The sequence below is a fragment of the Stylophora pistillata genome, chromosome 6, assembly GCF_964205215.1.
Source record: "Stylophora pistillata chromosome 6, jaStyPist1.2, whole genome shotgun sequence".
NCBI lineage: Eukaryota > Metazoa > Cnidaria > Anthozoa > Scleractinia > Pocilloporidae > Stylophora > Stylophora pistillata.
Genome location: NC_142524.1, coordinates 19,561,425 through 19,574,574, shown reverse-complemented (window position 1 = coordinate 19,574,574; position 13,150 = coordinate 19,561,425). Strand labels below are relative to the sequence as shown.

General features: G+C 39.4%; 1 protein-coding gene across 2 annotated transcripts in view; it reads right to left on the bottom strand.

Annotated features, from left to right (window-relative positions):
• LOC111327483 (uncharacterized) overlaps positions 1-13,150 on the bottom strand; it is a 36,706-nt gene that overhangs the window by 10,901 nt on the left and 12,655 nt on the right. The window contains exon 1 of one of the 2 annotated variants that reach the window (XM_088725790.1): positions 8,438-8,892. The exons of the other annotated variant lie outside the window; for it this stretch is intronic. Within the exon in view, the coding sequence (XP_088581916.1) occupies positions 8,438-8,522 (85 nt within the window). The 5' untranslated portion in view covers positions 8,523-8,892. Of the gene's footprint in view, positions 1-8,437; positions 8,893-13,150 lie in introns of those variants that run through there. 2 annotated transcript variants of the gene reach the window in all.

Sequence of the window (13,150 nt, the reverse complement as noted above, 5' to 3'; positions counted from 1 at the left end):
CTACAAATTCAATCATGGAAGTCTATTGCGAGCTGACCAAGACGAGATAAGCAACGTCATTGTAGCCCTTCTTGAACAAAACCATGGCTCAGATTCCCTTGTGCTTGATGATAACCAGCCTTTTCTAAGGGAAGTTATCTTTCGTCATGGACGTCAGCCTTCAATCGTTGCATTTACTGACCAAACAATAAAGGACATGTCGCGATTTTACACAAGATCGGGTAGTCTGCTTCATTTCTCGCCGTCACTCATAGACACAACTTTCAATATCACTGAGTATTATTTCACTCAAACAGCTTATGAGAATTTAAGCTTGCGAAACAAAGACAGTGGCAAACACCCATGGTTCCCTGGACCTATCTTGATTCATAGAAACAAGACAACTGAAGACTTCAAGTATTTCTGGCAATCTGTTAAATGAGAGAAGTGTTAGCTTGAAGGTTTGCATGTACTGGGTTATGATGAAGGTGAAGCCCTTTTTACCTGAATACTCCAAGAAACAAGCGGTACCATTAACCTTCTGGGGCTGGAACACGTCCAGGCAAATGTCGAAAAGAAGCTAACAGAATGTAATTTCCCAGTCCAGGAAAGAAAATCATTATGGCCGATATTTTTGGAGAGCAGCTAAGGAAGAAAATGGCTGTTTGTATGACTGCAAAAGGGAAGACGAATTCGACCAGAAATGCGAAACGTTTTAAAAGAAATGAGATGAACTGGAGAAGTCGACAACAAAGAACAGCCCACTGAAATTCACAAAGTACTTTGCCAAATACAAGGAAATCCAGCTAAGAAACAAGATGGTCAAGTACGTTCGAGACTGTGGATGCGTTGACAGAGGTTTTGGCCAAAACCCCATAGAGTGGATGCACTACATGTCCAAGGTCGAGATTGATGAGTTAGGAGATGGTGTTGGTCACAGAGATGTCAACCTGACGACGGCATTACAAAGCCTCAAAGGGAGAGTTTTACCTCTGCACAAAGACGCTGCGAAAGCCTCGTACGGGGACGGTCCATACAGGTTGGACAAAGCCTACACCAACTTTGCCGTAACTTATGACGAATGGCAAGGCCTGTTACCTGGCGAGAGGAAAGCACTGTTAAAGAGATTCTTCACAGAGGTGTGCCGTCCAGTTGTCACCAATGAGGGTAAACAGAAGGAAAGTAGCGCACAAGTAGCAAAGGTTACTCAGTCGACCCCCGAGACTCAGACTCACGGTTTTAGACGTCTCTCTGTTGCTGCTGAAGAATTCGGCATACCCAGTCAAGTAGTGCCTGCGACTACACTCAGAGACATGTTCAGGAATGCAGAGGCACTTTTGAATGAGCCAGGTGCGATCATGCCAGCGGCTTCTGATGATCCCAAAATGAGAACAGTGAAAAGTAGGCATGGCAAAGCTCCTCTTATCGTCAAGCCAGTAAAAGCTGGTCACCAGCTTGATTTTCCGTGCAGCGTTTTCCAGGCTGTCGGGATCTGCCAAGATACGATTGCCGTGGCCGAAGATCTCGAGTGCCAACAAGAATATCTCAAGGAAATCAAAAGAAAATTTCAGAGAAGAAAGGGACTAGGTGTAAACCTCGCAGCAGCATATAATAACAGGAGGACACCTAAAGAGCAAGGTATGAAGCCAAACGAGATCCAAAAGGCTTTTAGGAAGAAACGAAACGACACGTCGCAATCGTGGGTGCCAACCATTTCTTCTGCGATGTCCAGTCAGAGTGACAACAGCACAGCATTGCAGGAGACGCCTTCCTCAATACATCAGCAACAACAACGTTACTGCAATTTACCACGGCAGCACTGTGGACAGGAAAATTCATCTGCCGTGGCGTTACAATAACAGCCCATTTATACAGCTTGGACGACGACGCAACAGCACCAAAGGTTTCCACCTGTGAGTGCTAACACTTTATCAACCGCAACAACCACAATTTTGTTCGTATTCGTCAACAGCAATTCCACAACAACAACAGGTCCCAGCTTCCTTCGCACAACCTTTTCAGGTCCCGATGTCAAAATATTTACCCCAACAGCCTCAACAACTTAGTTCAGCTTCCCTTTTGACCCCACAATAGACGTGGCAGTCTGGTTGGTCACCCTATTAATATGAAGTCTGCCTCCTTCCAAACTCAGCCAAAAAGTGCTTCGGCTGCAACCAGGACTTTGCCGATAAATATAGACGAGAGTCTCATAACGTGGTTATACGCCACACTGACAGACGGATCAGAGGAAAAGACCTGGATGGGAACATTCAATTAACTCTGACTTTACCCATACGTACTATCATTGTAATATCGGTCATATTAGCAGTTAAAATCACTTCTTCGACGGGAAAGTGTGCTGTTCCGCGCAGCTAAAACTGACCCCAGAACAAGAAAGCGTAACTATAAACGCAGGACTGTACGTCAAACATTCTTAGGTAGATGTGATGTGATGCAAGGTTCTTTGCAAATCTCCTCTTGCATTACTGCATACTGAACATATATAGCACACCATTAGACACAATCGGCTAACTCAGGAACGGCGACCACGAGACTTGAAATGGGTGTCAAAGTCAAAACAAACACATTTCGGTTCGCACGTGGAAATTTCAGCCTAAAAATGCCGCACTTTTGCTACACCGGAGAAAGAATGCGAGAATAGCTCTGAGACACGTCCAGTTATTTCTTTCCCCAGGCTTCCGCTTCATACTGTTAACATTGAACCAAGTAAAAGACATATTTATAATTCTGTTAAGGCCAACAACGTACTCACGATTCTTGGCAAGAGTTATAGGCTGAACAAAATAAGTTGTAAAATCTGATGGTTTGTTTTTTCCAGATTTGTTGTTACAGCTTGTCAAAACAATTTCTCTTTCCATTATATATTATTAATTACACTATATTTTGAAATACTATTGAAGATTTTTGTGTATTGGTTCTTGTTTATGGTTGATGTCCTCAAAAGAGTATCAAAAATAGCTTGACCTGTGTTTCTCATTTTAATACTTGTATTGCCAGCTATCATTTCACCAATAATAAGTTCAAGTTTTTTCATAAGCTGTTTGGGATCATTAATTAAATAAACACCACGACCTCTTTTCAGTCCTAAACCTTGAATACTCTTTAACTTTTTCTTATTATCCGAGATATATTTGTTCAGCACATAGCGCCTCCTATCAATTCTTGCATTTTCTAATTGCTTTTCTGCATCATTTATTTCACCACTATTAAATTTTTTGGTAACATCGGTTTTATCCCCTTTTAATTGATTCCTTCGAGGTTCGGCGTATTTAATAATTCGTGTTAATTTCGTTTTTTTACCCTTTTCATCAGGTATTTCTGATAAGCTTTTTTCGAGATCATCATAATTAATTACATTAACATCATCTAAAATCATATTTGTGGCGTCTGATTCTTCCAAGCCATAATCAACACCTTCATGATAGTCATACTCTGGTGGTTCTTCAAATGAATCTAAAATTCCACCGAATGATTGATCACCTAATGATTGTTCATAAGGTGGTGGTGATACTGGAATTTGTTTTTCATCCGAGGGTCAGATCATCATCAAAAAGACCCTCCCCGTCTATGTCTTCCAATTTGAATTGAGTGTTTACATCACAAAGCATTAGAAAATGGCGTCGCGATCTTGCTTGTGTTGTAAGGATCATGATGGATGTTGCTCTTGTTTCTTCACACAAGGAAATTTTGAATGATCAAAATCTTTTGCAAATTGTCCAAAGGTATCTCTTGATACCTTTGGCGTTAGCCCTTCGTCGGAAGGGCTTTTGGAGCGTTAGCCCTTTGCTCCGACGAAATGCTAACGCTCGAAACGTCAGTTTTTGTAATCGTTACGGTGACCAATTTACCATTTCAACTTTGTTGATATATCTAAATTATATTGTCATCTTTAGTTGGCATCTTAATAGCCTGAGTTCCATTTATTACGAGTAAATTAGCTTTGTGATCAATTAATACCTTTTCAGAGCTAAAACACTGCAAACAACACATGCAAAAATACTTTCTCTCCTTGTGTTTTGTTTGGTTATACATGAATCTGTTGAAATCTTTTATCAAGACATAATGCGCGTTTTTCTCATCTATTATTAACAAAAGATTAAAATGATTTTCATTTCTCTCCTTGCTAATACATTGGATATGGTTGTTTATTATCATAGCCGAATACGTTAACATTGACTTAATTTATTCTGTTTTTCAATCTTATTGATTTGTTTTATGGTCACTGGAAATTCAATTCCTGTGTAATCCAATTGCTTAACGAAAGCTTTATCAACCTTTTTAAACCTCTGGGGATCTTTCTCTTGTGGATTTAAGTGTCTGATATGACACCAACGAAAAACATTCCGATTATCTGTATTTTTCAGATTGATCAAACCTTTTTTACCATTCCTCAATTCTGGTGGAAGTTGAATATAAGAAGAACCTTTGGTCGGATTATATATAACAGTATTTATGCAGTGATTATCAACTTATCGGATACGCCAGCCAGATCTATTGTGCAATTTGATATGATATGTGTTGCTTTGTTGTTTGTAAAGAGTCTGCTATTTCTGTTTCATTTCTTATTGTCTTAGGTGCCCTATTAAAATGTGCTGTTTCTGTTCGAACTTCATCAGCTTTATGCTTCTGAAAGGTGATCTTTAATGTCTCTGTGAATTTGAGACCTTTCATTTTATTCAATATCTTTTTAATATATTGACCAGTAGCCAATCTTGTGCTCTGCATTTGAATCAATGGATCTTTATCATTTTTTATGCGTATTTCAAATGATTTAGTGAAGCCTTTTAAAGCCTTATTTGTCTCAGTAGAGGAACAGGCTTTTTTGTTCTTGGTTTAGGCACTGGTTTATAATCATCTCGAAACTCTATAGGTGTTTCAATAATGTTTTCTTCACAAGCTTGAACCATCTGTTTAATATTATTGGATGATGGAGTGAATTTAATTTTCCTTGGTGTTGGTTTAGGTTGATATTTTAGAACAGGTATAAAATTCATTATGTCAATGAGCTGGTCTTTTGTCAGATTCTGTTATTCGTTTTTATTCATGTCTGTATATTGATTATATAAAATTTCTTCCACATTTTCTATACGTGAATTTTCTTTAAGTGTTTTTCGATTTTTATTTTCCATATTATCTATACGAGGATTTTCTTTGAGTGTTTTTCGATTTTTATTTTCCATATTTTCTATACGTGGAATTTCTTTAAGTGTTTTTCGATTTTTATTTTCCATATTTTCTAGACGTGAATTTTCTTTGAGTGTTTTTCGATTTTTTGTCAGACTTTTTATCCGCCATATTGAATTTTGATGAGTCAGCAGTTTTGAATTTTGAGGAATCAAAAATTTGAACGCAAAATCGCAAAATCGCGAGAACCCCCATTCACTATACTACTAATTTCTATTGCCCAATCTTGACTGAAAAAAAGTTCATTTACTGGGATAGCGAAGCTGGAAAATCAAGCGTGATAGACATCGAAAAACTGTTCAAGGAAGGTGAAATTGAAAGAGAGAATGATTGCATCAAAAGGGAATCAACAATGACAAGACCCACTGTACGCAAGCTTTCAGTGCAGGATGAGTTTCTCATGTTAGCCAAGCCAACTCGAAAGCTTCGCTACTTTGGCTGTTGTACAGTAATTAAAAATTGTATATATAATGATATATCTTCTATTATTTGTTTTCTATACTTGTTTTTTTTCCTTACTCTTTTTCTTCTAGCGGAATAGTGTGAATAAAAATGTTGTTGTTGTTGCTTTTATTGATGAAGCTAAGGATGGGACTATCCAACATTTTTTAGCAGAGAGGTTTTGTGTATCCGAGAGTACTGTAAATAATATTAATCTTACTTGGGTTAATTTTGTGTACAATGTAATTGGCAGCCTAAAAATATGGCCACATAGAGATATTGTTGTGTTTCGTGGATTAAAGTCAAACGAAAAACTACAATTCAATACAAACTTAACGTCTATATTTTCAACATGGCGGTTCTCAAATCAACACGGTACGCACATGGCATGCGTGCGCATATGCGACAGATACCGCGGGCCGGCATGCCTGATATAGCAGATATAATTATAAAACATTCTCTAGAGGAATTTATCAAGAAATATCCTAACACTATTGTGATTGTTGATTCGACTGAACTAAAAATCCAAGTCCCTAGTTCATTACAAAAGCACACTGAGAGTTACAGTACTTACAAGTCCTACATAACTTTTAAGTCTCCTATAGGAGTGGATCCTAATGGGGGCATTATGTTTCTGTCTCAGTTATTCGAGGGTTCCATTTCTAACAACCAAATAGTGCAGAGATCAGGGTTTCTGGAAACTGTGAAACAGAGGGTACAATGTGGAGAACTAAAAGGAGGAGATGCCATCATGGCAGACAAAGGTTTTGACATTGGTGATGACCTTGCAAAACTGAAATTGAAATTGAATATTCCTCCCTTCTTGGAGGACAAAACGGGATTTGAAGAGGGCGATGTAATCAGGACCCAGACAATAACATAGCATCACATTCATGTTGAAAGAGCTATAGGTAAAGCTCGAAGATTCAGAATTTTCCACTCTGTCATTCCAGTTTCTATGTTTGGCAGTATTAATCAGACATAGTGTTGCCTGTTTCCTTTCTAATTTCTTGAACCCAGTACTTTCTAAAGATGAAATATCACGAAAGACAATTATTCTTCTGCTAGTCAACAAAGACACCCTTAAATTTTACTTTGATTTCCCAACTGTGGTGTTCTACAACAGAAGACTATAGAGAGAAAATAACATGTATAAACACAGGAAATGTAATGTGCCTTTCCCAGTGTGATTTGCCCGCTATTGTTACATGCCTATGATTTCTATGTTACTGTTATGTACTGTTATGTATGGATAGTGGAAAGTGCGATGTACTTTCAAGACCTCGGGCCGATATTCTCTCAGTAGGGCCCTCGCGCTTGGTTAATAAGAAATATGTATTCGTATTTATTATATACATTCTGAGATTTACACACTGAAAAGCCGCAGAGTAAATTTTCGTTCGCAAACCGATGTAAACCAATCAAATGTCGCGTATCGCTTTTCCCACATGTGAGAAAAGCGATACGTCCAATCAGGAGCCGCGTATTATGTTTTTCCACGTGTGAGCCGTACGGCAAGTTGAAGTTTTCATTCAAGGTTGCTTGGCGTAGTTTCGTACACCGCACAACGCCAGCGCTTTGCAAATGGTTTTTATTCGCATTTCTTCCATTGCAAGGAAGTTTAATATTGAAAGTTCCTGTCTCGGCGAAAGCCATGAGCGAAAAGCGTTTTGTTATCCACGATTCGTGACTTTTGGATTCATAACTTTTGGATTTTATTTGAGCTCTTTCCCTTTTTGCGAAGCTGCTTTCATTCAGTGATTGTTGTTTGACCACATTTGTTTAAATAATGCTTGTCATAATTTAAGGAGGGTGTTAAATTTCAGTATCTATATAACAAACATAATACCACATGGAAAGTGCTTTGTACGGTTTGTTAACACCGTACGCGCGCACTTTCCATGAAGTATTCTATATGTATCCGTAAGTTACTCGTATGTTACTCCTATGTTACCCGTATGTACTCGTGTGATGTTTTAGACTAGGTTTACACTAGAGGAAATTGTTCCGGATTCGTGATGAATCCGAAAAGTTTTAGTACCGGATTCATTCTGCCGTTTACATGAAAGTGGACGAATCCGAAATAAAAACTTCCCGGTTTGGTCGTGTCTCCGGAGATTTTGAATCCGGAATTTAAAGTGGAAACTTTGAATCCGATAACTTTTGAATCCGGAAAGTTTTGTCGTGTAACCGCTTTTTTTCTCGAATCCGGATATTATTTCCACCTGCAATCTTTTGAGTTTGCGGTGAAACCAAAATGGATCTGGTGCTAACATTGCTGGAGGTCTCCGGTTGCCTAATCTTGTTGCAGGTTCAGGCGATAAATTTTATCATGTGTACCGCAGTATTTCTCAACAAACGAAAATTATTATTGCAAGGAAGTTTAACGTCAGCCACACTTAATCGCCGACGACGTAGACTGCTTGGCATCTGTCCAACTCAAATTTGCCTCAGTGGCATCTGGATCTACTCTAGCCTTTTTTGGGGGAGGTATTTTCACTTTGTCGATCGAACAACGAAACAACACTGGGCTTGCTAACCACTCCATTTCGAATGTTCCCGGAGTTGTCGTTGTGTGTAAACGGTCAGGAATCCGAATATCCTTTCAGCGTAAACGCCTACGAATCCGAATACTCCAAAATTGATGAGTACGGAAAAATTTACGAATCCGGAAAATTCTCCTCTAGTGTAAACTTAGTCTTGGTCATGATCTTCTATTCCGTCCATATAACTTCTCTTTCAAAGTTGCACTCAAATCTACTCCAAAGTAAACATTTGAAATGCTTAAAGTATATCATCGAAAAAGGTTAACCTGAAAAATGGTTGGCCACGGTGAACGCCAAAAGCAGGTGGAACTTAAGACAACGCTTGAAATTAGCAGACGTGATGCCGGACATGTTTAACGTTTCGTGGTGTGAGCGACTTCCCGTTTTCACCTGATTCACTTTCAGGTTTGATCGCTGTCAGCGACGACAGGTTGTTTGCACGTTACATCATTGCCGCCATGGTGATGGACGTAAACAATAGATATCTCATTCCGTAGCTTCTTTTGTTCGTCCAATAGCATTTGTTCCTTTCACCATTGTTACCCGTGTCTCGAGAGATTGGTCGCAAACGTACATACATACATGTGTACATATGTTAATTGACCACTCCCCATGGGGGCTTTTCAGGGCCAATTCCCACCCAGCAACCACCCCAGGGGAGGACATCCGTCACACAGTAGTCTCATGCATGGGAAATTAACGTCTCCTACCCCTAACCCTACAGGAGACGGGACCTCCATTTATTTGTCCCTATCCGAGAAGACTAGAGTATTTTAACATTTCTTGATACATAGGAAGGTAGCATATTGTCCAAACTTGATTTAAGACCTTGAGTGTTGGTCCGGTCGAGGCTCGAACCCTCGACCTCTCGCACAACAGTCCATCGCTCTCTCCACCTATAAATGAAGTCAAGGGCTGTCATATTCTGCGCCAGCGTCATTTGAGGCATTTGACAGGGCCGCGTTTTTTTTTCTCCTTGCTCATGACGAAATTATTCTTAAATACATTTTTATTCCTAAATATACGACCCCACCAGCTCTGCTGAATACACCATCGTGTTTAAATAAAGTGTTCAGTTCAGGTAAACAAATTAGTCCAGCGGTATTAAAAAGGAAACGAGAGAGTGAAAGAGAACAACATCGCAGGAGATAATGCAGCACACTTCTTTTCATGAAGCAGGTGTTCAGTGTATGAGGAGACATTTTGTAAATATTCTCTCCAAAATACAATGTTATGAGGCTCTGAATTTATTGTCTATTTGCAAAATAGACGATAAATAGGCTCTGAATTTATTTTCTATTTGCAAAAGTCCCAGCTGGGGCTCGGATTTTTTCTATTACACTAAAATTTGCAAAATTGTATAGGAAATCGAAATCACAAAATATTTCCCTATGTTAATGATAGGATGAACCCATTTCTCGTGACTTGCTGGCGTCTTTTTTCGGAAAATAAACTGTAATTATTCATACGATTGTGGTTCTATAATGGAACCCCGGATATTTAAACAATAGAGTGTATCTGTCGAAGAACTATCGGCTGATAGTTGCCCCGCGGAAATTTGATGTTCTTAAAACAAATATGCTAGTTTTAAAAACATTGAATTTCCAAGGGGTAACTATCAGACCGATAGTTCCGAGACATAAACACTCTATTGTTTTTATTGTTCACCACTAAATTTTCCTCCGCGCCTACAGCTTGCCACAAATGTCAATAATTCGCAACCGTACATTGGCTAAATAATACGTTATACCTGTCAGAATTGAAAAGTCACTGTTTTTCCGATCTGCCTAACTTCGCGGACGTCAAACTATTCAAAACTTTTCACGGATGAGTACTATCAATCCAGGTATTTTCCGCGGACGGGTATTTTCCGCGGGCGGGCACTATGGGCTGATAGTGTCTCTCCACTATCGCGTCACGTGATCGATCTATACCAATAAGAACCGGAGAAAATTTAGTGGTGAACTATAAAAGATGATAATTGACCAGTCGACGTGGCGCTGAGCTGCAAGTTGGTTATTTATAGTCTCATATTCGGGCAAGTGTGAGTGGAGTAAATTTTTTAGTAAAATCACACACACACACAAAAAAAATTACCTTAGCGACTTGCTTTTACTTAGGCAGGGGTCGCACCAACGGTTTTGGTGTTCGCATTGGACATAAAGTCTGTCATTGCGTGCTTGCGACACTTGCGACCTTTTTGTCGCGACCGGACATAAGTAGATAGATAAATTGCCTATGTTTTTGTCGCGTTTGAATGAAATGAGCGGAGGCTGCGAAAAGATAGTGCTTGTCTCTGGAATTTTTTGGTCAGAAGTTCTTTTCAGACTAATGACCAACCAGGCGCTTTTAAATACGCTCGTGCACGATGCAAAACGTGTCCTTTCATTCACAACACTGATAAAATATCAGGACCTAAGCGATCCATTAAGATTACCGATCACTTCGCGTGCACCTCCGCCAATGTAATCTATTGCATAACTTGCACTTATTGCAAAAAGATATACATCGGCGAAACAGGCGGAAGACTAGGTGACCGATTCCGAGAACACCTTCGAGACGTGGAAAGGGATGACAAGGACACATCGAAACCATTCGCTAGACATTTTAATTTACCCAATCATTCTAAGCAACACATGGCAATCTGCGGTCTTTCCTTGCACTTAGGTGGCACGGAAAGCCGTAAAAATCTTGAACAAAAGCTCATCTTTCAAACCGGCAGTCTAAATCCCACAGGGATCAACGAACGCTTTTCATTCCACTAATTTATTCATGTTTTTCTCGTTGCCATGCTCCCACCAATAACGTAGCTCCATTTTCTGCCTTTAAAAGCACACACAACCCACAATTCCTCTATTCGCTCCGACGAAGGGCTAACGCTCGAAACGTCAGCTTTTGTAATCGTTACGGTGGCTAATTTACCATTTCAACTTTGTTGATATATCCATATTAGTCCACCATAAGAAATAACCTGTGTCACCTAAGCTTGGACTCAAATGTGAAGTACGAATCAAATAACACAACTGCTTCTTCTTCGAGGCAATATCATGCTGGTATTTTGATTTTCTGATCGACAAGAACGGTGTTCAGTAAGGGATCGCCATGTTTACCTCATACACGGACCGCTGGCCAGCCGCTGAGTGAAAACAGAACGGTGTGGTGTGGGGTCGTGTGGGTGGGGGCTTATCGTAATAAGATATTAGAATACATGCTTAAAAAACTTTGGGACTCCCAGTCTAAACCGTGAAGGTATGCTTAGTGGTACAGACTACTTTCATTTTGTTCACATAACTTTTTCCTTTAAATCAGGACTGGTATTAATTAATAGAGTTATCGATGTATTTTTAACCGGAGTACCCATATTACTTTTTGCTTGTCTTCTGTGGTATGAAATAAGGTGTCTATTTTACGAGAACCTTTTATTCCTGCCCCATTGCACGGAATGAACACTGTACTTAGAATGTTTTTTCTAAGTCTTTTCTGCTGTTCCCGAGAATGCATGCAAAATCATTGCTTTATATATAAAGCTGACTCTAAAATATGATTTTCCGCAACAGTAACCAATGTCATTTACGTAAGGTGTTAATAAAACTAGCAATGTACAATTTTTAGTGTTTTCCACTTATAAGCTCGACATAAAATTAAGTGAATCATGTTAGTCTCAGCTCATACCTTTAATCGATCTGACCTTTTTTCACTGAACCCTATTCTTTTTGAAATGTTCAGCAAGCAACCGTGAGCGATAATCCTACTCTTGTACGTTGGATCAGCCATGATCTAATCGGCCCAAAGTAACGAATATAAATATAGAGGCAAGACCGATACAACGTCTTCAGGCACCAGAAGAACTTCAGCCTTCTTCAGGCAGCTGAAGAAGGCTGGTTTGGCCAGCCGAAATATAGTGCTCCGTCTTAAAACTTATCTACGTTGTATCGGTCTTGCCTCTATATTCCTATTCCGTTTTCATTTTCAAATTTATTGTCCATTTTTTTTCATACGACAACGACAAAGAGTTTTATAAGTAAACCGAATGTTTGGTGTACCACGCTTGTATATACAAAAATATGGTAAAGGCCGGCTAAATAAGCTCCTCCCCTCGGCCTGCTCCTAATTTTTGGTTGCTTTCGCCCCATGCCTCTGCACGACTCCCTGTTGGCTAAAAAGAAATTTGAAAACTACTATGCATGACGCCTTTTTCTTTTTCATTTCAGTTACCCTCTACAATTCTTTATAAGTATGTTTCGTGTTGAGATTTGGAGCAAACTTTCTCCTCTAACCCGGCTGACCTGGGCTCCACGAGGGATCACGAAGTTTATGAAGTGTGGCCTGAATGTCATCAAAACAACCACTGGGCAAATACATGGGACGCAAGCGTTCTCTGTTAAAAACAATACAGATGTGGTTGGACAACAACGGTATTTAAGGAGGCTGGGAAAGGTTTTCCGTTGCTGTGGTGTTTTTGAAACGATGACAGGTTACAAGAAAAGAGCTTAATCGTGTGGGCAAACTATAAAAATCTTTGCAGCTATATTGTTGGGCAAGACGTAAGGTCCACAAACAGACACACAAATTTTCAGTTATTGTAAATTATCTGAAAAACTAAGTCGGTTGCCTACCATTTTAGTTTCTTTGTAGGAAAGCTCCCGAATTTCTTTAACTTGTCAGAAAGTATGAAACAAATTTATCTAGCAGATTTTAAGACTTCTTCCTGTACTTATAATTGATGCCAACGCGATACGAGTTCGGGAGGTCTAAAGGAACTCCTCTAACTTTGTATACTCGATACGATTTCACTGATTTCCGCGCCAAGGGAGCAATTAATGAGTGGTCTGTGGTTACGCCCCCTAGGCAAAGAATGGGTTTGTGACTTTCTCACTCAATTGAAGAGACTCGCGTCACTCCTATGAAATAGTTAAACAGAATACAGACTGCGAGCAGTTTCTTATTTTTCTTAAATATAGTGAGGTCACGCATATCCT